Source organism: Kryptolebias marmoratus, linkage group LG17 (assembly GCF_001649575.2).
Source record: "Kryptolebias marmoratus isolate JLee-2015 linkage group LG17, ASM164957v2, whole genome shotgun sequence".
Lineage (NCBI taxonomy): Eukaryota > Metazoa > Chordata > Actinopteri > Cyprinodontiformes > Rivulidae > Kryptolebias > Kryptolebias marmoratus.
The window spans coordinates 18,241,257-18,265,507 of NC_051446.1; the positions used below are offsets into that span (position 1 = coordinate 18,241,257).

General features: G+C 42.5%; 1 protein-coding gene across 39 annotated transcripts in view; it reads right to left on the bottom strand.

Annotated features, from left to right (window-relative positions):
* The window catches only part of tcf7l2 (transcription factor 7 like 2), an 85,665-nt gene that overhangs the window by 8,720 nt on the left and 52,694 nt on the right, over positions 1 to 24,251 (bottom strand). For all 39 annotated transcript variants that reach the window (XM_037981045.1, XM_017436903.3, XM_017436953.3 and 36 more), the window contains 3 exons: positions 8,357 to 8,489; positions 5,905 to 6,007; positions 4,078 to 4,164 (listed from right to left, as the gene is read on the bottom strand). In XM_037981045.1, the coding sequence (XP_037836973.1) occupies positions 4,078 to 4,164; positions 5,905 to 6,007; positions 8,357 to 8,489 (323 nt within the window). The remainder of the gene's footprint in view (positions 1 to 4,077; positions 4,165 to 5,904; positions 6,008 to 8,356; positions 8,490 to 24,251) is intronic.

A 24,251-nucleotide genomic window follows, 5' to 3' on the forward strand; every position in this document is an offset into this window, starting at 1 on the left:
TCGTCAGAATGGACACGGGTGAAATGAGAAAATGGAGCACAAACAAGACTTAGCAACTGCAGCCAAATTCCATTTTTAATCATCCTACGTCTAAATATATAGTTCTTTGTTACTTCTTGTAAATGGATTTGGCGTTTAGTCACAAGAATGATTTACACATTTACACACAATAACAGAAAAATGTCCAAGGTTGAATTCTGTGTCAGTCGGACTCATTTGTGATGGATTTTTATCCTCCACCACTGAGGGTGAAAGTGGAGCGAGGATGTCTGTACCAAAATATCTCATGAATCACTGAACATTTTCTTATTAAAACCTTTAGAAAGTAATTATGGGGTTGACATCTACAAATTATTAATTTTTGGAGTCAGTTCGACTCAAGATGGCCGCTACAACAAAGCGATATCAGCGAACAGAAAAATGGTGACGGTGAGCGATATGCACTCCTCTAAGAAATGACGGGCCTTTATTTTGTTTTTTTTACAATGTTACACAATCTAAATTGGACACAAAATTCAGCCTTGATGATTACACATTTTACACAAGTACATTGCAGAAAAATTCTGATCAAATCTGTGGTAAAAATAATAATAAAAACAAAACGTGCAAAAGACTAGGGCTAAATGTGTTTTTGCTTAAACATCTTAAAATTCACAGTTATGTATTTTCACTGAAATTAGCAATATAGGTGTGATGTTTGTCATGAGTTTGTTACAACATGTCTTGAGGAATTAACTGTTTGACAGTGATGTCTTTCATGATTCCTGTGTCTGATTCAATGCTTCTCAGAAATAAAAAGGTGAACATGTTTATATCAACTTCAGTATTTGTCATTTATAAAAAATAGACTGGTAGACTCAAAAAACAAATTACCGATAATGACCTAATCCTCAGGTTACTGTCAACTAACCAAACTGATAAGAAATTGTCTACTTTTAGTTTTCCTGTCAAGGAAAATTGCAAAGTAGCTGAAACTGTCCACCTATCACTCCAGATTTTGGGTCCTTATTTGCTTCCTTCCACTCTTTTCTGCAGCTTCAGCACTGTCAGAATCACTGACATTTTATTTCTCATCTCTCTTCACTCCTATCATCATTTCATAATCTCCAACTGTTCCACACATGGAGGCCAGAAACCCTTATTTAAGGAACCGTTTCACTGACCAGAGCAGCTATGAGATGATGCCACACTCTGTGTGTGTGTGGCTTTGTGTATGACGATAATTATCTGAGCACATATATCTGCATGTGTATGTTTAAAAGCTTCAGTTCCATGTGACCACACACAAATTTAAGAGGGAAAAGAAGGATGAAGGAGAAGTGGAAAAAAAAAGGAATAATTCTTCTTTTTTTTTGTTGTTGTTAAAGCAGCTCATTATCCGGCTGTGTCTGGCTGCATGGCTCCGAGCCAGAATATAATGATGAGGATAAACTTGCCAGGAACAACTAGTTTCTGTTGGAGGCCATCTCAGGGGAGTACCAGTGCTCCCCCCTCAAACTCTTTTCCTCTTTTTCTCCTTTCCCCTCTTCTCCCTTCATCACTGACACATTGGTGTTTGTGCCATGTCATCCGTTGATGGGGAGCTCGCCCATCATTAAGGCTGCATTTTCTTCACTCGCTCAGTTTCCTTTCTCCCTGTTCACCCTCCCTCCTTCTCTCTCTGTGCACTTGTTAAAATTTCCTCTGTTCCAAGATCTATTTTTTTTCTTCTTCTTCTTCTTCTTCTTCTTCTTCTCTACTCTTCCTTGTCCGCTCGCCGCCTCCCTCCTCTGCTTCCTCCTTGCTGTCCCTCCCCTCGTCCTGCTGCCACCGAACGGCCCAGGTTATGGTTAAAACATGATGGCCATCCCTTTGAAGAGTCGGGGCATTATCATCATCGTCGGGCTCATCAGCAGCGAGCACCGACTCGGACCAATTTAAGCAACACAGAGAGGTAGAAGCAGAGGAACCCCCCCCACCTTTCTACCCACCCTGGGGCTTCTACGTCTCAATCTGAAAGGTAAGAATGGCTGAAGGGGTGGAGTAAGGAAGTGGGGGGGATAGTGGGAACGGGTCACCGGCACAGCAAGCCCAGCGTCAGCCAGCGCCATTTAATTGCCAGTGCGAAGCAGCAGCCCCCGCACTTGTTTAATGTATAATGATCTGGCCGTTGCAGCTCTCCCTGTTCCCAAGGAAAAGGATGGAGCGGCATGACAGGAGAACATATCAAAGGCCAGGCTTAAGCATAAGGGGCAAAATGGCCTTCACATCCACCACCTGTCCCACAAACATACACACGGTATGGGGAACTTACACTGGCTCCAACCCCATTATCAAAATAATGTCTCATTTGTTTCTCCAAATGTATCTTTGCCCTTTTTCCCCTCCTTTTCTTCAAGAATGTATTTTTTATACAGGACCTAGGTGGTAAGGTGCCCATAGCGGGACTAGGAGTTTGCCGTGTCATACCCTGAATCCTAATTCAGTTTCTGCACAGGGGACTCGTATGAAGCAAGGCTCCCCTTACGAAGACCTAAATCCTGACAAGAGTACAAGACCTAGACGTCTTTTCTCTGCGATTTCATCCAGTCAGCACGCTCGCTCCAGATCGTTTGAGCTACCGCAACAGTCTGGCCTTTTCTTTGAACAAAACCAAGTTGCTGAAGGCTATGTATGAAAGGAGCCTGCTATTTTGCTGATACAATTAGACCAATTGTTTGGAAATTTTTGTCAGCAGTTCAAATTTTCTCCTCTACTCTGGTAGTTTGAGGGTGGGGCAACGTGCTAAACCCTCCTATTCTCCAGAGAACTCCCAGATCTCTCCATCTATTCAGTTAAACTAATTCAATTAGGGGCCTCATCACAGGGCATTAGCTCTTCCCCATGGCCAGTCCTCCCCCCTCCTACAACCCAGCCGGTATATTCAATTAGCTGCACTGGAAATAGGATGATCACATTGTAGACGCTGTCATTAAGGAGCCAAATTAGCAGTCGCTTAAAGCCTGGGTTGGCTGCGTCCTGCTGCCAGATGCCAACGTCTGGACAGACCCAGTAACGGAGTCTTTGCACCTGAAACTGCCTGAAACAGGGGACTTTGACTCTGTTTGAAAGGTAAAGTAAATTCAAGAAAGTGCCAGTTTTGAAGTAACAAATACATAGAAAACAACAAAAAAAGAGATTAATTGAGTCAGCACTTAGTGTTACCTTAATTTATTAGCGAAGACTAAAAAAGTAAATAAATTATACATATATGTATATAATCCAAACCCCAGCGGCTGCATCCGCGCATACGTGATCCATCACTGTCACAGAGGTCTAAACAAGCTGCCCTCAGGAGCTGCTTTTCCAATCAGACTGTAATTAAACTAAAGCTTGGCTTCATCCCTAGACTTTACAGCAGAGTCCCTGCTGTAGGGGCAAGTAGAGGGAGGAGAGAGGGAGGAGCAGTGTGGGCAAAGAGACTGACAGGCTGTTTGTTTTGGGTGCGCGTGCTGTTTCTTTTTTGACTCACTCAGACCAAAAAAATCATTGGCTTTCAGGCATCCAAAATGAATTATGTTCCCTTCCCAGACAATATAGAGGACGTGTGTTCCTCAAGGGAACAATATGTTGTAAAACACTAACATCTATGCACACCTCAACCCCATGAGTGCACTAATGTCCACAGCAGCACTTGAACACTTGAACTAGACCCTAATGAGCTGGAACCAAAGCAGTAGCCAAGTGTTGGCTTACATCATCTTGTCACCTTCAAAGTGATGCTGTTTGTTTATCTGTTTGGCTGCTCAAACTCGCAGCAAGGACATGCCCCGGCTCATTTCAGATCTGCCTGACATGCAGTGGGGGTAAATGTTCTTCAGGGGCCTCATTAGGAAATGATAAATATAATTAATATTTGAGCATGCTAGCTGGAGCGCCCACACTGGAGAATTGGCCTTTTGAACACATAAGATGGGGAGTGTGAGCTCTCCTTAAGGGAGAAGTTTCTGCTCGCTGACTGTGTACGAGTGTGCAGCCAACACAAACACAAACCAGTGTGTGAGTGAGAAAGAAGTGTGTGTGTGTGTGTTTGTGTTTAACACCTTGGGCTTAACTCACCTTGACATGGATGCGTTGACAGTGAGCGCAGTTGGGTAGGGGTGTCTAAAACCCCCTGTTGTGATTGGATAAACAGGTTGACCTTGCCTTGGAAGGGGGAAGAGAAGAAGAAAGAGGAAAAGGTAAAGGAACAGGGCTGATGGAAGAGGAGAAGCCAAAGCCCTCTGTCTCTCACTTCTCCCCACCGTGGGCCTCTTTATTCTCATTTGATCAGGACAAAAATCTAGGGGATTGCAGAGCGCAGATCAAAGGGAGGAAAACTCTGAACAATTTGAATGCCACAAATCTTGATAGCAATGGCTAATTAAATTTCATAACCCTTCGCTCTGTGTCGACAGAGTGGGGCCCTGTTCCTCCCCAAGCTGGAACTAGGTGTTTTGTTGTGATAATTAAAGACGAAGCGCGGGTCCCTTTAATGGAGCCATCACGCTAATTGAGGTCTACACATCCAAAGACAAACAATAATGAATGTAAATTTATACCAAAATAAAGTGCAGCAAATCAAAGGGCGCCATGACTGCGCTCAGGGCCTCTCTCGGTATTTAGATCGCGGTGAGAAAACATTAAATTAACAGAGCTTAATTTGTAGCCTTTTGTCATATTAACAAGTGTTGACAAGAGTTACCAGGGGAAAGCCCCTATGAGGAATTGTGGGTAAAACACAAGCAATCACAGTTCATTACTCTAATTGAACCAAACACAGACATGCAAAATAGTATTTGTCAGAAAATAGCAAGTTGAGCTCGGCAAGAGCCTAAGAAAGCTCAGAGGTGCTGCTGTGGTCCAGGAGTGATTGCGTTAGAAAATCAGCTTTCACTGAGACGACCCACTCTCAGGGAAAAACCAGAGACAGAAGAACCTTTCACAACTGTTAATCCCAACATCCTGCTGCTGCAGTGCAGTGACATGACAGGTGATATCCACCTTTATTTACTGCTTTTCCAGTCATGATTTAGCTTGATGTACATCTTGTGCTTATGAATCATTATTAGGGTTTCAAAATTCCAGAGATATGCAAACTTTCTATGGGATTAACCAGAATTGATGGGAATAAGCTTGGAATTTAAAATATTGAACGTTGGCCCTTAACAAGAATTTTAAACATTCTTAATACATGCTTTCACAATCTTGACAAAAATAACCAGATTTTATAGCTGTACCATGCAATGAGAGGTAGCACACCTTCATAAATTATATCAGGGACAGACGGAAATAGTAACATGTTGGTGTGAAATGCAATTTACTGAAATTTGTTTTGTTTTCACATAGAAAAAAAGGCAAAAAAGTATTGATTAAAATAAAACCTGTAAATAGTTTTGTTCAGTTATGTGAATGAAATTTGACATTGGCACATAATTTTAGAGATTTCAATGATTTTGTTGTGATATGCACCTTACTGATTTTTGTTATGCAAATACAATGACAAAATAAACATTCTTGTATAAGGCTGTGTGCATGAATTTAGAAAAGTATGACAACAAAAACTAAAAAGAGAACGTTGCATGGTTGTGACACAGTGATGTCATCAGTGACATTATACAAAAATTAGGTCAGTAAATTTGTTACTTTCAGAAAATATGGGTCAAACACATTATTGGTCTACGACAATATCTGTCAATGACAAAACAAAACATTTATATTTTTGTTTGTATATGATATAGTTTGTTTAAAGCCCTCTAGTTTCCAGTTAATTCCCATAAATTCCCATGGAAAGTTTCCAGAAATTTATCTGAAATTTTCTACCCCTATACAACCCTAATTATTATAAACTTTTACAAAGCTCACAAAAATACAAATGGATGAAGAATAAAAAAGGGAGTTGCTTACTGTGGTACTAACCATCCTAGCGGATGGGGGATCTGGCCAACAGTGCCAGGTGACAAGGGGTAATAAGGAGATATGTCTGGAGGATGCGGAGGCCTCGGAATTCCTGTGGAAGAAAGATGACGGCAGGAGCAGAGAGGAGGTGGACGGACAAGACAGAGACAGAAACGGAACCACATCTTTGTCAGTGTCGAATTCATTCTTTGTTGAGTTTCAAATCTGAATGGGGCAGGCATCACAGCGGTGCAGATAGGAGGAAGAGGAGGAGGACGACGAGGGCTTGTTGCTTGCATGTACACAGTGTTAAATCACACTTCCTGATCAAAGGCCTTTGAGCAGCAGCACAATGTGTTGGAAGAGGCAGAGGGTAGAGGAGTGAGAAGAGCACACCAACACGATTCTTGTCACATTTGTCTGGCAAATCAGAAGATTAATGATATAAAATGACTGAGGTTTAGAAGTTAACAAAACAAAGCGTTTTAATTAAAAGCCGTCTCTGTGATCAGAAAGCTGCCAATAACGGCATAACAGCAAGTCTACAGGCTGACTTTTACTGGCTGTCTAAATTTTACCTGATGTATACATGAATTACCTAGGAATACACACCAGTTACAAATTATGAGCTCAACATTTCTACTTTTGACTCAGTGGAGTAGACATTGACTGCCTGTAGCTTTATGTTCCGAATATATGTGCTGGATCAGTGGTCTCCATTCTTTCGAATAATCCCTAGATTTGACATAAAAACATCAGCGAATTTTGTTTGTTTTCCCCTGCTGACAAACGGTGACAAAGATGTCCAATTTAAGGACGGATCACCAAGCTACCGCAGCATCCACAGTGGAGCCTTTACTTTCCGCGGCAGCTGACAGGCGAAGAAACGGCATCGACAAGCTGCCCTGAACGAACGCCTTGAAAAGGTCCTGAACACAGCCGAGTGTAAAAATAACTTTCTCTCTCAAGACAAACTTGAAACGAGGAACACCAGACTTGAGTGGAAGCGCAGCAGGGAGGGAAGTGCCCTCAGAAGATCAGAAACCGGGGGACTTGTTTGGTTGTTGCGTGTGATTTCTATGCACCAGTTGTTGTTGCAGGTATTTTGGTAAGCACCAACAAGGCCGCACTAAAGCCGGGTGATTTTTTTTTTGTAAATTAGAAGTAGGTCACTGTTGGTGTTCAGATCCGATCAGACAGTTTTTGATGCACAACGTAGCGTGTTTGCATGCGGTTTTAAATCTAAAATTTTCTAGGAATACCATTTCCACAAAGGCAAGTTCTACTGAAAAGAAAAGCCAGGGGAACATTATCCCATCGCCATGCAGCGCTCAAGACCTAATATAACTCATTAATTAATTAAACACTGTGCCCAATTAAGCAGCCCCATTAAGCACTACATTAAACAGCAGATGGCATATTATTTCCCCTTTGTAAGGGCCATCATAATAAGGGAACATTATTACCTAAAACACGGCCTGAATCCACCAGAGGCCACAGAAAAGCACAAAATTATTCACCACACAGAAAACGCATTAACCCAAAAGAATGGGCTGAATGACAGTTAACGAAATTAAGTGCTGGGTCAAGATGCTAATGGGAATGAATGAAATTACCTTAAAAATGTGCACTAAATGCTTGTGGGAGACTTGTGCGAGTCAAAGCTGACGGTTAAACTTGGACACTGAATCTGCAGACTCAACAGGCAGTAATAGGCAGATTTGAAAAATAAAAACTTGTGTAAAAGCTACAAATGGTGCTCCACTTTTCCCATTTTGAGGAGTATTAGCTGCTCTCTGGCTTGTCAATGCAAAGAGCTCCAACTACTGCGGGCTGACTTGTGTTCAGCAATTGGATTTGTGGTCATGGGAGTTTTACATGAGTTACAAGAAATTCATGAGCCTCTGCTCAGGTTATTGTTTTCGAAATAGAAAGGCTGCTTTCCACTAAAAAGCAAACCACGGTAATGAGTGCTACAGCCTGACAACAGATGAGAGTTGCAGCTGTAAACAAAGGAGCACTTGAGCTGACCTTGTTGTAGTTTAATCGCCACGGACTTGTGAATAGTGTTTATGAAGTCATCGTGTAAAAAATTAAGGAGGAAAAAACCCCATCTCTGATTGATTCCTTTCAATCTTACCTGAAAAGATAGTATTGCAAAAACAACACTAACAAACAAAGGCCCAAGTAGGAATTTTGCATCATCATAAAACAGTTACGCTACCATCTTTGCAACAGCCTCTCACATCTGATGTGCTGTTTTAAGGAAAGTTGTTTCTGTGTTTTACTTTACTCTGGAGACTCAAATTGTTAAAAACACTTTTGCCGTTTCCATCTCATCTCTAACACATTGAGCTGAACTATAATAGTGGTTTGGTTGATATCAGATAACCCAGTGCTACTTAAAATTCTACTTCTGTTGTTAAACATCAATGAAGTGGAAGAGCTTGTCGGGCCTTACCTGTTTTGGGATCCACGTCTGTCTGTAGGTGAGGTGGTGGGTTCCCTGGTGTGAAGTGCTCATTGCTGTAGGTGATCAGGGGTGTGAGAGGGTGCACATGGTGCGGGTGCTGTACCACTGGAACCTTATTAGACTGACAGAAAGAAGGATGCACAGAAAAGAGAAAAAAAGAAGGGGGGAAGAAAAAAATGGAGGCAATGATGTTAATATTAGAATCAGGACTAAAGGCGCTTGCTACAGAGTTACAACCCAAAAGTTCTCAAAAAGAAGAGCTATCAAATTCTGAGTATGCCTGAGTTGCCAAACCACCAAACCACAGCAAAAATAGCATGGTTTGTAATTAAAAACACTTCTGCGGTGTCAAACTGGAATTCAGTAACTCAATCTAAGAGGTTTGTGGGGTTTTCAAGTCACATTTGGGTTTGATGTTTGATGAGACACTTTCAAACCTCTGTTGCAGTGAAGTAATCGATCATCTGTAAACCACGAAATCAAGGCAGCGCGTGTAAATCTACAGCCATTAGCAGCTCTTCAGCTCCCCTCGCTACCCCTTCTCCTCCTCTATTCCCTCAGGGCCCAAGTCATGGAGGGTATGGGAGTCTTGTAATAGGAGTGGTAAGTAGTGAAAATCCATTTCTGCATTTTTACCAAATTAGTTTTAGCTATGTAATCTTCTTTTTATGCTCCTAAGTGGTGCAGACCCCCTTTTTTTCAATTACCCATAGATTACAGTGGAGCTTTAGGGGTGTGCTGCCGTGGGCCCTTGTGTTAACTGGAGCTCAGGTCCTCCCATCAGGCCAGGCTGGGACAGAGACTAATACACACAGTCCCTGAACACGAGATAACCAGATTAGAACTGCGCTGTAGATCAGGCTGGTGGCAGAGGCTGCTCTCGCCTCTTTACCCACACATCCTTATCCTGCCCTCAGCAGTCAAAGAAGCAGCACTAATCAGGCTTATCATAACATGGATGATATGTTCAGGGGGGGAGAGGAGTAAGACACCAGGCTGCTTGTGTATGTGTGCTCTCTCACAGGCCACACACCCTCATTAGTGACTTTAAACCATGCAAGAAAGAAAGAAAGAAAGAAAGCAGCCTCCACTGTGGCACATTTCCAAAAGACTTTGAAAAACATTAATGGGTCTAGATGTTGGCAGGGGGGCTACATGCTTAAGATGCACAGTTGCCCGATGCTCATTGACAATACAAATGCAAAGCTGTGGGCCCAGGGCAAGACAAATGTGTGCAGAGCTTAATGCTGCAAACTAATCATCTACCCAGGCTGTTTGAGGTTGAAGTTAATGGAGGTCTGTGTGAGAATCTAATACACCAACAGTTCATTCAGGGCCCCACACTAAATTTTCACTCGGTGGTTAAGGCCGTCTATCTGCCTGGTTAGAACAAGCACGGCCATCTAGACCTCTTCTCCACAGTAGCAGTGGTGGGGGAAGTTGGAAGTGTATGTGGAAGAGAGGAGGGGGGCATTCCCTATTGCCGTGGTCCCAATGAAAGATTAATGAACCTCAGCAGAACTCCAGGGAGGCAGAGAGACTCCTGGGACTCATTCACAGCCCTGAGCTGAAAAGGCTAGGGAGGGGAGAGGGAGGTGGGTCGGGAGGGGTTCGTGTTTGGTTGTCAGGGGTGGAGGTGGGGGAGACGGTAGGTGGAATGGGGTTCCTTAAAAAGGAACGCAAACCGAAACGCTCATTTGAGATTCAGATCTGATCTGCACTACCAAATCAGAGGGATGAAAAGGGAAAAAGTTGGAAGAAAACAATCGTGACTGAGGCTATGGCAGTTACCAAACACCTCAAGAGTCGTATGAAGATGGCCTAAATCCCTTCTTCCTGTGCATCACTCCCCCCTCTCCAATCATTCATCTCCTAACCTCCTCCTTCCCTACTCTCCACTCCTCCCTCGGGTAATAATGTGAAAGAATGTTGTCGATTCTTCATCTCCCCGTGCTGAAACGCTTTAGTGGCCATTTAAATGAGTTCTTTTGTCCCGGGACAACGGCCATTGAGAGGACAGTTCAAAATGCCCAATTCAATGAGTCCACATTTAGACATAGGGTGTTGGGGGGGGGGTGCAGGGTCGGTGGTACTTGGAGAAGCTAGAAGCCATACGATTTACATCACAGTCACTTTTGGCGTCAGAGTCTGCGTTTTGTTCCAGAAGAAGCGAATAGCAATGTGCCACGATGACTAAAGATGGCAGCTAGAAATGAAGGCAGAGTTGTAACACAAACTTGAGTTATCTTTGTAAGCCAGATTGTTTTTTTATTGCTAACAAAGTATTAAAATTACACTGCTGTAAAGGCTTTCATGAAAAAAAATCCCTTGTATCATCAGCCTAACTCACACCCACAGTGTGTACTGTTTGTAGTCAGCTCATACACACACACTGCATGGCATGTGATCACCACACTAATGCAGTAGCATCAACTGTATTTTCCGCTGACATCAAGGCAGCAACCAGTGGTCTCTGTGGACAGAAACTGCAGCACTTGCCCTGTGTGGCCGGTGTGGGACAATACAAGCTCCAGACTTATCATCTGGCAGGCTGCTGGGTGCTTCAGCTGCACAGAGCCCACCGAGCGCAAAGAAACAAAAGCAAGCAACGTGGGAGGCTTTACTCTCCCTTCTCCACAAAAGCTAGGGGAAAAGAAAGAACACTTCCTGCCCTTACACCCCCGCTGGCTCGCATCCTTCCCACCACCTCTGTCCCTACAACAAACAAACATAGTGGAAGGCAGACACACTGCTCTGTAGACGCGATGACCGAATTTTCAAGCCTTCAGAAAAAGAAACTGCATTCTGAAGCCCCTTAAGAAAAATTTAAGGGCACCCTCTTGTATGAACATCAATGAACACATTTACTCTCTCCACATCCAAGACTCATATGGCGCCTGTTGCTGAGAAAGGCCAGTGCTGTGAAATCTATGCAGCACACTTTAGCTGCAGTAGTTGTTGCCTCTGGTTATGTTATTGATAGTGCCTCGGCTTTAGTTATTCTATTCTTCCTCTTCAAGCTACGAGGTTCATATGTTTATAGGGAAAAACAACTATACTCCTCAATAAGTCATTCGAATGGCACTCTGCTCACAATAGTGCTTCTCTACAATTCTTCTACGTTAACTAACAATCCATAATAACTGTTATCATAAGTGTAAAGAAAATACTATACCGGTAGATGATTTATGCTACCATTAGGAAAAAAAAATAGCCTTTGGGTTGTGGACAAATAAAAGAGCTGCTTCAAGACAGGCCTCTGAGGAATAATAGGGGCTGGTGCAGAATAAGGCAAACAGCGGAGAAAAACTGACAGCAGGACAGAATAAGACAAAGGGAGGGAGACACAGAGGTGGAGGCTGGACAGGAAAAAGCTGTTGGCCTTGCATTTCCACCTGGTGGCACCTCGCAGGGCCAATTTGAGCCCTAAATGTGAAGGTGGCGACCTCGTGGGCCCAGTGGGTGGCTGGGCAGGGAGGGCTGGTGGGCTGGAGCCCCTGTCTTTCTGCTTTATGTCATGATAAGATGAGTTGTCACAACAGCTTGCGGGGCGCTAATGAGCTGTAGTGAGGCCGGGGCAGAGAAAGGGGAGGCTCGAGAAAATGTGGGGGTGACAGTGGCTTGATGGATTAGGGGATCCTCCAAATTCCAAAGCAAGCAGGAAAAAAAAAAATAGCTGTCAGAGCTTTGGCTCTCCAAAAAAACATGTAAGTGGCCTCAGAAAATGCACACCCATGAACAAAAGCAATACAGAACATCTAAGGAAAGCATCATAAAAAACAGTTGGAGTATGTTTGTGAGTGTGCACGGTTTGATTCAAGCAAGACAAAAAAGAAAAGTTCAGTCTTATCTGTCATCTGGTATCACTCAATGTAGTCATGTCGGAATCTGTTTACACACAGTTGTTGTTATCCTCTGGGAGGTATAGAGTGCCCCCTCTAGGCAAAAGCTCTTCAGCAAACCCCATTTTAAAACACCCATGTGGCGCAAACACTAAATCAAATCAGTCCACAGACTCAAGCAGAAAATAAAAAGGCCAAAATTAGAAATATGAAACTTTCAGACAAATCAGTTATAACTTTTTTGCATACTTCGCTAATTAAAACTGTGCTATATTTCATATGTAAGATTCTTCATTCTGGGGGGCAAATTCTGAGCGAGAAAAATCACAATATCAAGAACCTGCTAATTGTAAGAAGGGGTGTTTAAAAAAGGGAAAAAATAAGCTAAAATCGATAAGTTTTCTCTTGCAGAGAAGATGAGTCTCTGAGGGCAAGAGGCTCCTGAGACCACAGTATATTTAAAAGTTAATCTATTCACTCTGCTGCAGTGACACGCCGGCTGCTTGATCAGAGCACTGAACAAAAATATTATGTGGGCCAGAGCCTTTGCTCCCCTTCCTCTTGCTCTCTTCGCTGGCACTCAAGTCGAGCATCACCATTTATTTCTTGCTTCCCATCTTTGATAGTCAGCACATCAAATAGAATCGCAGAAAGGACACGTTCAGATATGTCACAGATAAATAAAAACCTGCACAAATAGCTTAAATATTAAGTGGTATTTGGCAGAACTGCTGTGTTCTGGGAAGACAAATCGCCTCTTTTAGACAAGCACGTGTGTTAAAGCGCCTTTTTCCTTTTCAGGGTAAACAGGCTCTTGAACTCCCCATACCTGGGTTGAAGGGGCTTCTCTAAGAGGTGATATTGCATCACGGCGTTAAGAGCCACACTGAATCCTGCCTTTTGAAATGCAATCAGCCCCTCAGAATTTCAACTGAAAGCCAAGCAATTAGGAACTGGAATTGAGAGGCAACATTAACAAAGGAATATGTTAATCTGTGAGGTTATTGAAATCTTATTTTACATTTCATGGTTTAGGCATGAGCTTGATCAAATAATGTTTTGTCAAGTAAATAATACTCCTCTTGAGGGGATCAAGTCTCAACAAATGCACTTTTAAAAATCACTTAAGACATGTTATTTATCTTATTTTGGGTTTTAGGGGTTTTTTTGTGCCTTGAGTTTGTTGTGTTGAATAAATAAACTTACAGATCTAACAAGGACACATTTAAATGTTATCAGTTATTATGACACATATTGAAAATTTCCATGTGTCACAATTTTTATCCAAACTGCTAATCTTCTACCCAAATCCCACCTCAAACTATCAACGTGCACCACAGTAGGAACTTGTCGAAACCATCCTCAAAGGCCTCGGTGGTCATAAAAAGCCGAGCTGCTCAGATTCAGGCGCCAGCAGCCCACCTGCTGGAGGAGCGAGAGCCCGGGGCCTAACACGTCTGCCTCAGCTCCCGTCTCCTCGGGCCTGACTACAGCCCCATCCCGTGGGTACATGACCCCCTCTGTCCCACCCCCTTTTTCCTTTCCTCCTTCCACCTGGACCCCCCTCCCTCCGCTCCTCATTCTACCCCAGGGAGAAGCTCTCTTGCTTTTTTTTTGGCCGCTTCCCTCTTCTTTTTCTCCTCCTCCTTTGTCTTTTCATGTCTTAAGTCTTTCCTCCACTTGGTGCGAGGTTGGTATTTATAGTCCACGCTGTCTTTTGTGTCACAACCAGCTGATCATTGTCCCCTCAAGTTCTGACGTTGGAGAGTGTGTGTGTGTGTGTATCTCAGCATCTAAGGCCCAAGTTTCTCCATAAAAACACAGTCCGCACAACTATTCTCACCAACATCCCTCCAACTCTTTCACTGATAACCACAGAAACCTTTACTCTGAGCAGACAACAGTCTCCTCTTCTTTCTCAATGGAAAAGTTGATGTCGTCAACAAAAATTGACCCAAGAAATAAGAGCCATATTGTGGACAACATAAATGAGGAAATATTGTGACGAGCTCCTCAGCATTCTTTTCACAAGCAATATGCTGGAAAAAATATATGCAACAAACATTTTTTTAAACAAATCCCTACAGCACGTTGGTCTGCGTTTCTTAGGACTACGTCTGTGTGTGTGCGCGCGCGCGTGTGTGTGTGGGCTCTGCGGCGCCTCCAGGATGCCCAGAGACGAGCTGGCAGCTTGAAAAGCTTTGGCTACAAGGTAAAGTGAGCAAAGCGAGAGATGGAGACAAAGAGGAGGGAGAGAAAAGGGGAAGAAAAGGGAACAAGACACAACAACATTCACAAAGGGAGGGCAGAATCAGCAAAGTGTGGCCAACAGTCACTTCTTCTGTGTGATGCTGACAGTCCCGTCTTCATGCCCACTTTCCAGGAGGGGGGGGGGGACAAAGCAGAGAAAGTCTTCACTCTGACACGAACGTGGCACTTTTCGTTGCAGTCGTTTTTGTTTTTTTTTTTCTCCCCCCCCATTTTATTTTTTCCTCAGACCTCTTCTATTTCCAAACAATACCTTAGAGTAGAGAACAATTCTTCTTTTAACACCTACCCCCTCCCCTCACCCTCGCTAAACTCCATTCAAGGTTCATGTGAACAAGGCCTCGAGCCCCTCCTCACAGCCCTCCTCTCGCTATTTTCTCTCCTCCGCAGCTGTTTCAGCTTCAAAAAATAAAAACCCTTCTTCCTTTGGAATAGTAAAAATCAAATGATGAGCATCGTGTGGTCAAGACACTTCCCTCAACACGCGCCGAAAACTCATGCAAATTTACTTTGATTTTGCATGTTTTATTTTCATACAAAGCAAAATTAAAACATAATTTTGCTTGTCATTTTTATAGTGTATATAGAAGTGGTTAAAAAAACCTAAAGAAATGGGTAGAATTTTTTTTAAACTCAAGGACTAAAAGGAAACATTTTACTGCAACAATATTTTATCTTAAGTAAAACAACACGTGTATTAGAAAACAATATTGAAAATAAAAGCCAAATCATAAGGAAACTATTATCCTTTTAAATGTAGAAAGAACTGATGTTTGAAATTATTTAACTACTTGAACTTTTTAAATAAAGTTCAAGTGCCAAAATTTAAAAGCAAATGTTAATAAATTTAATATTTATTATTTTTAAAAATAAATTAAAATCTAAATATTGTAGACAAATTAAAACCTTTAAAGATGTTTAAAAGAAAAAAAATAAATAAATGCATGTGCGGCCAGTGAAATAAAAACATGTATTTTAAGTTAAATTAAGACACAAAAGTTGAGATTACAAACAAGTGAAAAACTTTTTTTTTTTCCTAACACGGCGCTTGCTTTCCTTCTTTCCTGCAGTCGTTGAGCCTCCCCTCCGCTGTTTGGGACCCTGCGCTTCCCCTTGGCCTGCAGCGAGCAGTCCCGAGGCCCTTAACGCCAAAACAAAGCCCTGAGAATGTTCTTTACACAACTCAGACAATAGCGCCGGGGCTCCAGCTTGACAAGTAAAAGAGCTCCGACAAGGCGGCGGCTAATTGCCTGCCCTCCCTCCATTCAGCCGCCCTGCCACGCTCCTGCCATCTCCTTTTGTCCCACGTGCACTTTCCTAAGTAAACTGCCAGTTCGCCAGCGAGTGATGGACAGCTCACAATCACTCGGCCACAATAGCATCAACATCACAACACGAGAGAAAAAAGGGAATATTCAGAAAAGGGGGAAAAGAACACTCTATTCCGCTTCGCTGTCCAAGACATTTGCACGAGACCCAAAAGTAAGTCGGAGGAAAAAAATAAATAAAACGGGGACGAAAAGTTTCACAAAACAACAAATCAAAACAAGCCATGACTTTTACTAAACCAAAAACAAAACTGTAACAAAACTGTTACCACACGAGTCGAATAAAGTCATAAAGACGTTTTCTTGCTTTTCCAGTTTTAAGAAATTGATATTATACAAAAATAAATTCTATTAAAAATGCTAAATCTTACACATGCTAAACAAAAAATAGTAAGTAAAATACACATTAAATATTAACCCTTATTTATTCACATCAAATAAAATCACTGAACTACAAAATGTGAACAAGAGCCAAATTCACATAAATTTAGAAGTTAATATATTGTACAATTTAAATACATCCTGTGTATAAATACATATTATTTAGTTTAAATAATTGCCTTTTTCAATACAATATATAATCAGATTTAGTTTGATGTCTTGGAATAATACAACGCTGTCAGGCTGTCAGGACAAAGCAATCAAACAGCGCCTTTCATTATCCAAATTGTCAATCTGTCACTTAGCAACATAAGTGTTATAAATTGCCAAATGGAGCCCAGAAAATATTTCTTAATACATTCAATCAAAACATAGTATTTAAAGTCAATCAAGCAGCAGAAAACAAAAAAAACCAGCAATGATTAAAATGTTGGAAAGTCTTACCATTTAAAAGAGCTGTATTTGGGATGCTGCTCGGTTCCTGGTTAAAACAAGCATGCTGGCACTCATGGTAGTGCACAGACTCCAAGCAGACTCCCACCACCATGTCAGCCACTAATCCACTGGGGGGCAGCACCTCATCTACGGCAGCCCCCTCGCTAAAGCCCGATGGATTAAGCCGATAAGACGGCGAGCGGAGGACCGGGCAAGAGCCAAGGTATGTTGGAGCGAATTACAGGACGGCGGCTCTTAAAGTCCCAGAGCGGAAAAGGACCGCAAGCCGGCGTCCGGCGCTGGCTGTTCGCTCTCAGCCACTCCGTGCGTTCAGACGCACACTCAGGCTGAACTGCTCTCCTCCGCGTCTGACCAGAACTCCCTCTTACCCCCTCGCCCATCTTCATATCCCCCCTAATAAGCTCTTTTGTGTCCATCTCTCTTTCTTTGATAAGTTGAAAGAACAACAACAAAAAAAAAAAAAAAAAAAAAAAAAAGAGAAAAGAAAGGCTTTCATTCAGCGGCTTGGCAGCCATAAAGGTAGTGGAGCGCTGTCTATAGGAGTTGCCCTAACTTGGCTAAACTCAAGCAGCGGGGTGTCTCTCGTCATGTCATTAATCCCCGAAACTAGCCACGCTCCATTCACCGCTAGTCACACTAAATTAAAGGCAAAATCAAAAACACAAACAGTGGGCAGACGAGATGTCACGGAAAAAGGCGTTCCGATCCAGGGCAAAGGGTGTGTGGTGTTGGAGTCACGGTGCCCCCAAGTCCTGTCCGTCGATAGCCCCAAATATTTAATGTAAAACCACCCAGAAAAAAAATAACCAAACAATAATAATAAAAAAAAAAACCTTTAATCACTAAAAGCTTCTGCCTTGTAAGTCAACTTTGCAAGTCTCCAGCCTGAACTCTGAAGGCAAAAGGAACTCTCAAATCAATCCGGCCAGACCAAAAGGCACCGAGAGCAGTTAAAATAATACCACAACAACAAATAAATAAATACAGCTGTGGATGGTTTTCAGGAGAGCTGGCAATAGAAAAATTCAACCCGGCCAAATGACGGCTTGAAGAGAGGAAGCCCACTCTTAAAGCCGTGATCCGACCATCCACTATACCACCGCTGTGAGCCTTTTAACCACAGCAGAAAAAAAATTACTATTGATCTTCAAATGGCGATAATTGAAAAGATCAAAAAGATTAAACCAAAAAGGGGAATAAAAAGAAAGAAATTGCGCTGACTTACCATGTTGTGCTCCTTTTTTTTTTGGTTGCAAGTTTTTGTTTAAAATTTAAAAAAAAAGAAAAGAAATTGCTCAAAGATGCAGCATTGGAGGTGTCAAATTTTTGTAGCAGTCTCTTGATCGTATTACTTCCACAGTCCTGGTTTCCAATGCGTCTGAACTTTTTCCCTTTCTCTTTTATTTTGTTTGTGGTACCTAGCCTTTTTTCCCCCTGCTTAAGACTTTAAAAGCCTTCAGCTCAGCAAAGCAGCACAAATTATCTTGCCACCTTGCTCAGCTCTGATGCTTTGGCCGCTAACTTCGGAAGGCCCTTTACTACTGCATCAAAATTAGCATTGTCAAAGCAGTTAATGAATATTAATATTGTATTTGTCATTGGAGCTGGCCCATTGCTGAACTCCAAGTCATCCATCAGGGACAAGATTAAGCACACAATTATTTCTGACTGACAGGGACCAAATCTGGAAGATTTTTTTTTTTCCTCCAACAATTTAAAGAAAAAGACACAACATCATCTTAAGGTACCTCCCATGAGACGAGACAAGATTAATACACTTTTAATGAAGCAAGATTTCATGGTGCATGAACAGCAGGAACCTTGGGAAAAAAGGAGAGTAATACAGATTTTTTTTTTTTTACTCAATTTTAACCAGTTTTTTTAAAGGACGAGAATTATAAATTACAGCTAATTTTAGAGACAAGGCACTAAATTTAAACAAAAAAGATCCCTTTTTTAGGACATGAAAGATTTCTTTTTTTTTTTCCTTTTGCAAGATTTGAATTTGCTTTTTTCACCTTTGTCGGAGCAGAGAGATGAACTGAAGAACGACACGTACAAGCGCTGCACTGTGAACATCGCCGGCGCTAAATTTAACATGAAACATTCATTAAAACCGTGGACCTCCGGCGCTCTCCGCAGAGCCCAGCGGAGCTCCGACCGCCGCGGACCACACAGGCAGCCTGCATCAGCACCGCGGCTCCATCCAGGAGCTTTCCCCCGCAGATCCACGGAAACCGCGGCTCCGTCAAAACACGGCTCATGGCACAATTTTACCAAGCTTCGTCAAACGCGTCGCAAGGTTTTGTTTTTGTTTTTTTTCTTTGTAATATTCGTCCAATTTCTTGGAAGGAGATCATTTTTACGACGACTTCAAAAAAAAAAAAGGACTGGAAAGAAAAAGCATCCCGACTTGCGTCTGTTTTGAAAAATTAAGCTGATCATCTCCTTGCACACAAAGTACCATAACCTCCTTTTGTAGGACGAATTAAAACACACTTCTGATTTTTGTATGAAATCTTAATTTTGAGCAAAACAGAGTTTTACTTCTCTCATCTCATCGTTTTCTGAGAAACGGCAAAGATCATTTTGACTGAAATTTAAAATAAAAAAAAAACTATTTGCGCTTCTCTAAAGAATATGATGTATAAAAAAAAAAAGTGCTGACAGGGTCACACAAAAAAAATGGCAGATGTGGGGCACTAATGCCAGCAGCTCAGTAAACTGGTGTGAGTGTGGGGGTCAAGCTGCGGGCTCACCTTGGAGCGCCGGGCTCCCGCCGACCACCCTGCCGGCTCCCTAATACCATTAGCAACCCTTAGATGAACATACTAAATTGGCCTTTTGTTCTGAAGGTGCCGATCTGGCCACACCGACCCACTGGTACCACGGCATCGAATACAGATGGTGCTGCTTTTTTCCTCCCCCTGAAATGAATAGCGCTTAAGAAGGAGCGTCTTTCTCCTAATTCTTCAGATTTTCAAAAGGCGGCGGCTTTCTTTCCTCTCCTTTTTGTCCCCTAAAACTTTAGATATCTCTTTATCGTTTTTCACCAAATAGTAAAATTGTTTAAAATCCGTTTATTATGCATTTTAAAAGATCTTACACTAACACATTTTAGCTGTAAAAATGTTAAATGTAAATTAATTTGATTGGAACTCTAAAAATAAAAAAAATGAGGTCAATTATATGAATTTCAAATAACTAACAATTGTGTTTCAACTGTGAGGAAATCAAAATATAAAATAAATCAAAATAATAATCACCGCCTTTATAATACAAACATAAAAACTTAAAGGAATGCTATGCAATTAAATCTGTTTTTTTTTTTAGTTCTCCGTGTCCACATGAGCCCCATTTATAAAAATGGGCAATTTCACTCAAGTTGAGAGCCTAAAACAGGCTCCAATCGAGGTGAGGAGAAGAAGAGGAAAGTGGGAGACGAGTGAGCAGAGCAGGCAGCTCTGCGGCCCAGCGTGATCACATCAGCGCTAGTATCAAATTAACTCTCCGACTTTGAAATTTATTGATCTGCTATTAAGACACTCGTGAACTTGATGAAGTGAGTGCTGTAGGTGACTCTGGGACTTCAAAGTCTTGCACCAGCCACATAAAACAAGCCACTTTGATCCCCGCTCCGCTCCTCGGATCTAGAGAGGGAGCATCAGAGGAACCCCCCCCCCCCACAATTCGACTCTGTTCTTTTCTCCCACTCACCCCGGGCTCGGGCTCGGGCTCAGGCACGGGCACGGGCTCTTCTTTCCCCTTTCCCTTTTTCCACGTGCGCCGGTGGCCCGAGAACCACCGAAGCACCGGCGCCGTCGACTGCGCCACATTTTGCAGGATGGTTAGCGAGTCGGAGGCACGCCGGTGCAGACAGATCTCGTTTCTGATTCACCGGGAAAACATAAAACACAACAGCGGCACAGGAAATGCAATTCGGTGTCAAAACAACAACTAGAAAAAGGCGGCCATCTAAGCCTATTGGCATTAAAATTCAGCGCCGATAAGAAGGGGTTTCTTCGTGCCAAATACGGCATGTAATAAGGTCGGCGATGAGACAGACAATGCAGAGTGGGAGATAGCAACACTATTGTGTGATTATACATCCCCCTCTTTGCTTAAGGCAAGTCTTCCCTCTACATTAAATATTGTGTGCTGCCAATCACACCTTCCTTTTTTATTTTGTGCCACTGGGTGGAGGTAGTAGTTAATGTTTTCAACATGCACTGAATAACTACAAAACACCGACACAGACACAAACCACAACTGGCCCTCAAAATGCATCTCTTCTCCACCAACTACAATCATTTTAAGACAAATTGTTCAAACAAAAAGCCGAAAAAGAAACGTGTGCATACTGCAACAAAACAACCTGCAGAGCTGGGGAAACAGAAACTCAAGCTCCAATGGGCTGTTAACTTAGCAGGACTGTGCAAAATAAATAATAGCGGCTAAATTAATCATCGGCAGGACAGTGTTTGCGCTCAGGCTCCAGTGCTCAAAGGCGCGGGGAGTGTGCGAGAGTGTGTCTGCGTGCGAGTGTGTGTGTGCACTTGGAGCGCCAGGGCTAAGCCGTATCTGTTTAATTAAGAGGGGGTAAAACAGATGACAAATGCGAGACAGTTAAACATTTAATGTGTGCTTATCTCCCCCCTCATTTATTTAGTTGGGAGCGATTCAGAGTGGGTGGCGTCAGGAATGATGTGCCGGCGGAAAGCTGGTGAGGAACGCAGCCTTGTGCGCCATAAGAAGTCAGGAGGCAACAAACAGATGCTTCCTGGCCATTCTTTGAACTTATTTTGGCTTGATAAGAAAAAAAAAAAAAAAAAGAAATAAGGTGATAAATTAAATGCCACATGTACTAAATGTGGCAAGACTGCCGTTTCTGTAAAACAAGCAAAAACCAAAGAGTTTCAGTGTCGACGGCTGTATTTTTAGCAGCATTGTTTAAATTAAATAAATGCGGCAATTAAAAATGCAGCCGTTTCAAAGACCTCGGCTTCTTCTTCATTTCACTTGTCAAAAATTTAATGTTTTTACTGGCTGATCCCTATTGTGCATCTCGCACTGAAACACACTGCCTAAAGTCAATGTCAAATCCCAGCTCCAAAAGTCCCGCAAAAAACACAGAATGAAAAGTGCCCACGGCACACATATTCCCTTTGCTCAACCCCACTTGCAATAACTCACCCTAAGTTACAGCTTCCAATGTGACATGAAAACAGACAATTAAAAGACCAGATTTTTTATAATTTTATAGATATATGTAAATACAGAGTATTAATATGTTTATATCATTATAGATTGAGGTAGGGAAGTGTAGAGAGATGAAAACGGTAGGAACGGGTGTGTGTGGGGGGGTGTGTGAATAGACAGGAAAAAAGCTCAAGCTAAAATAGCAAAAACAGAGAGAAGGAGATAAAGAAGAAAAGGAGGAGGAAGAGGTGATGGAGGGAGGAAAAAAAGCCCTGTGCCAAAAGCATATATAAGAGAAACCTTCACCAATTAGTGGGGAGAAACGGGAGAGGGAGCTGCCGTGGCGTCGGCACTCAAAGAGCCAAGCCTCGCGGCGAAGCTGTCATGTCGGCAGGATTGATCAACAGGCCTGCTATTTCTAATGGCATGTTGTCATGAAGCTGCAGCCATGGGGAGCCACCTGCCTCAGTCCTTGCACAGCACTCGGCGCATTTGTGTGTGCGAGCGTGTGTGTTTATGCGCGTGAAAGATGGGGTTGGAGGTATTGCAGCAGCCATACCTATTCTGTGCCCATATATCTTTTACTAACAATTTGAAAACAGCCTGGAATCCTCCTCCCACTCTGGCAGTCTACCTTGCATTCTCCGGAAGGCGGAAGAAATGTGCCATCTTGAATTGCTCTTTATTCTCACACAGCAGAGCCCAGCTACAGTAAAACCCAACATATTAATTAGACAATGAAGGGAAAACAAAGACTTCGATATCATTATCAGTACTACTATTATTATTATTCCACTTTTAATTTAACGTTGCTTTTGTGGTTGGGTGTACTTGCACTAAGCTACGTCGAAAACTCTCGTAAAAAAAAAAAGCACAGCATCTAATTCCATTTTGCCTAAAAAGGAAATAGCTATCAACAAAATAGTGGTCAAATTAAGAACTTTCAATGGAAAATCGTTGCTAAATGGTGTCGCGTGAAGAGCGCAATCAAAAACGAGCAAATTACTTTTGTTTTAAGGCGTCACGTTATCCTCAATAGCCGTCGTTGCCGCAACACAAAACTGCTTTGGCGGCTAAACAAGTCCAGACTCGCTAACAATAAAAAGTCAAATAAAAGTTACAGAACTTGAGAGTTCAAGGTACTGCGGGCTACTTGGAGTGCGTGTCACGTACGGTTAACCTTTTTATCGGGCATGCCTGTGGTCTCATCAGTCGATGAAATTCTTTGCCCGCGGCGGTGGCTTAGCCGAGGGACACGGACCAATAGAAAAATATTTCATTGTGTTAGCATTTCAAATGGCGAGTGGAGGGTGGAGAGGAGGGCATCTGGAGGGGCGGTGGGGGAAGAAGCTCGATCCAATCGTTGCCAGTGGAATTAATTGCCTATTCTGAGAATAATGTCCCTTAACCGTGATCCTCGGAGGGCCGAACGCTAGCAGAGGGCATCTTTTTTTTTTTGTTTTTGTCTTCAAAAAGACGAGCGCTCAGGGGTACTGGACGTATTAGGGGTTTAGCTTGGTCGCCTTTATGTCGGGAAAAAATAATCAGGAGCACTGAACCAAACTGAACTAATCCATATCCCAATTAAATATTGGCGAAAACAATACGAAAATGGCAAGAAAAACCTAAACGCGAACACTTAAAAACGACAGATTTATTTGTTGGACACTAGTGTATTTGGACTAACAATTTGATTACTAAAGGAAGTTCGCTTTAAGATAAATCATAAAAAAATATCCCATCAATATGTGGCTTTATGCCAGAACTCGATAAATGGCTCAAGATGGCGCAACCCCGGTGGTGCTTCTATCCTTTTATTTAAGGGGATTTGAGTTCAGGCTCTGCTTCACATCGACCAAGCATATGCAATGACCCTAACTGATATTGGTGCATCTTTTAGCCACATCTTAATCTAACCTCTATAAAGCTCTGCAGCTTTTCAAACTCAAAACAGCATAAAGAATCAGCATTGTTCGGATCCGGGGAAGAGGCTGCCCTGGGAGAAGCCTCCTCAGAAAAGCTGGACCCAAGCCGGGGCAGAAGCCCTCTGGAAAAACAGCTGCTTATGCACTCCAATCAGTCGGAAAACAAAACCAAACCCAACAGCTAAGAAAGGGGAAAAACGGTTTTTGTTGTTTCTTTTTAAATTTTTTAATTTTTTTCGGGGATGTGTATGAACCAATCCAAAATACTCTGTGCCTCCATATCGACCTCTCCAAGCTCCATTCGCACCCCGGTGTCGATTTCATCCCTCGGCAGATGGACGGGCGAATTCGCAGCAGTCCTTATTACACGCCTCTCCTTCGCTCATTTTGAATTCAGTCAACGAAGTCAATCTTATTAACTTCCGCACCGGTTCACACATGACATTTTCCTCAATTTTCTCGCCGACATCAAAAACATCAATTA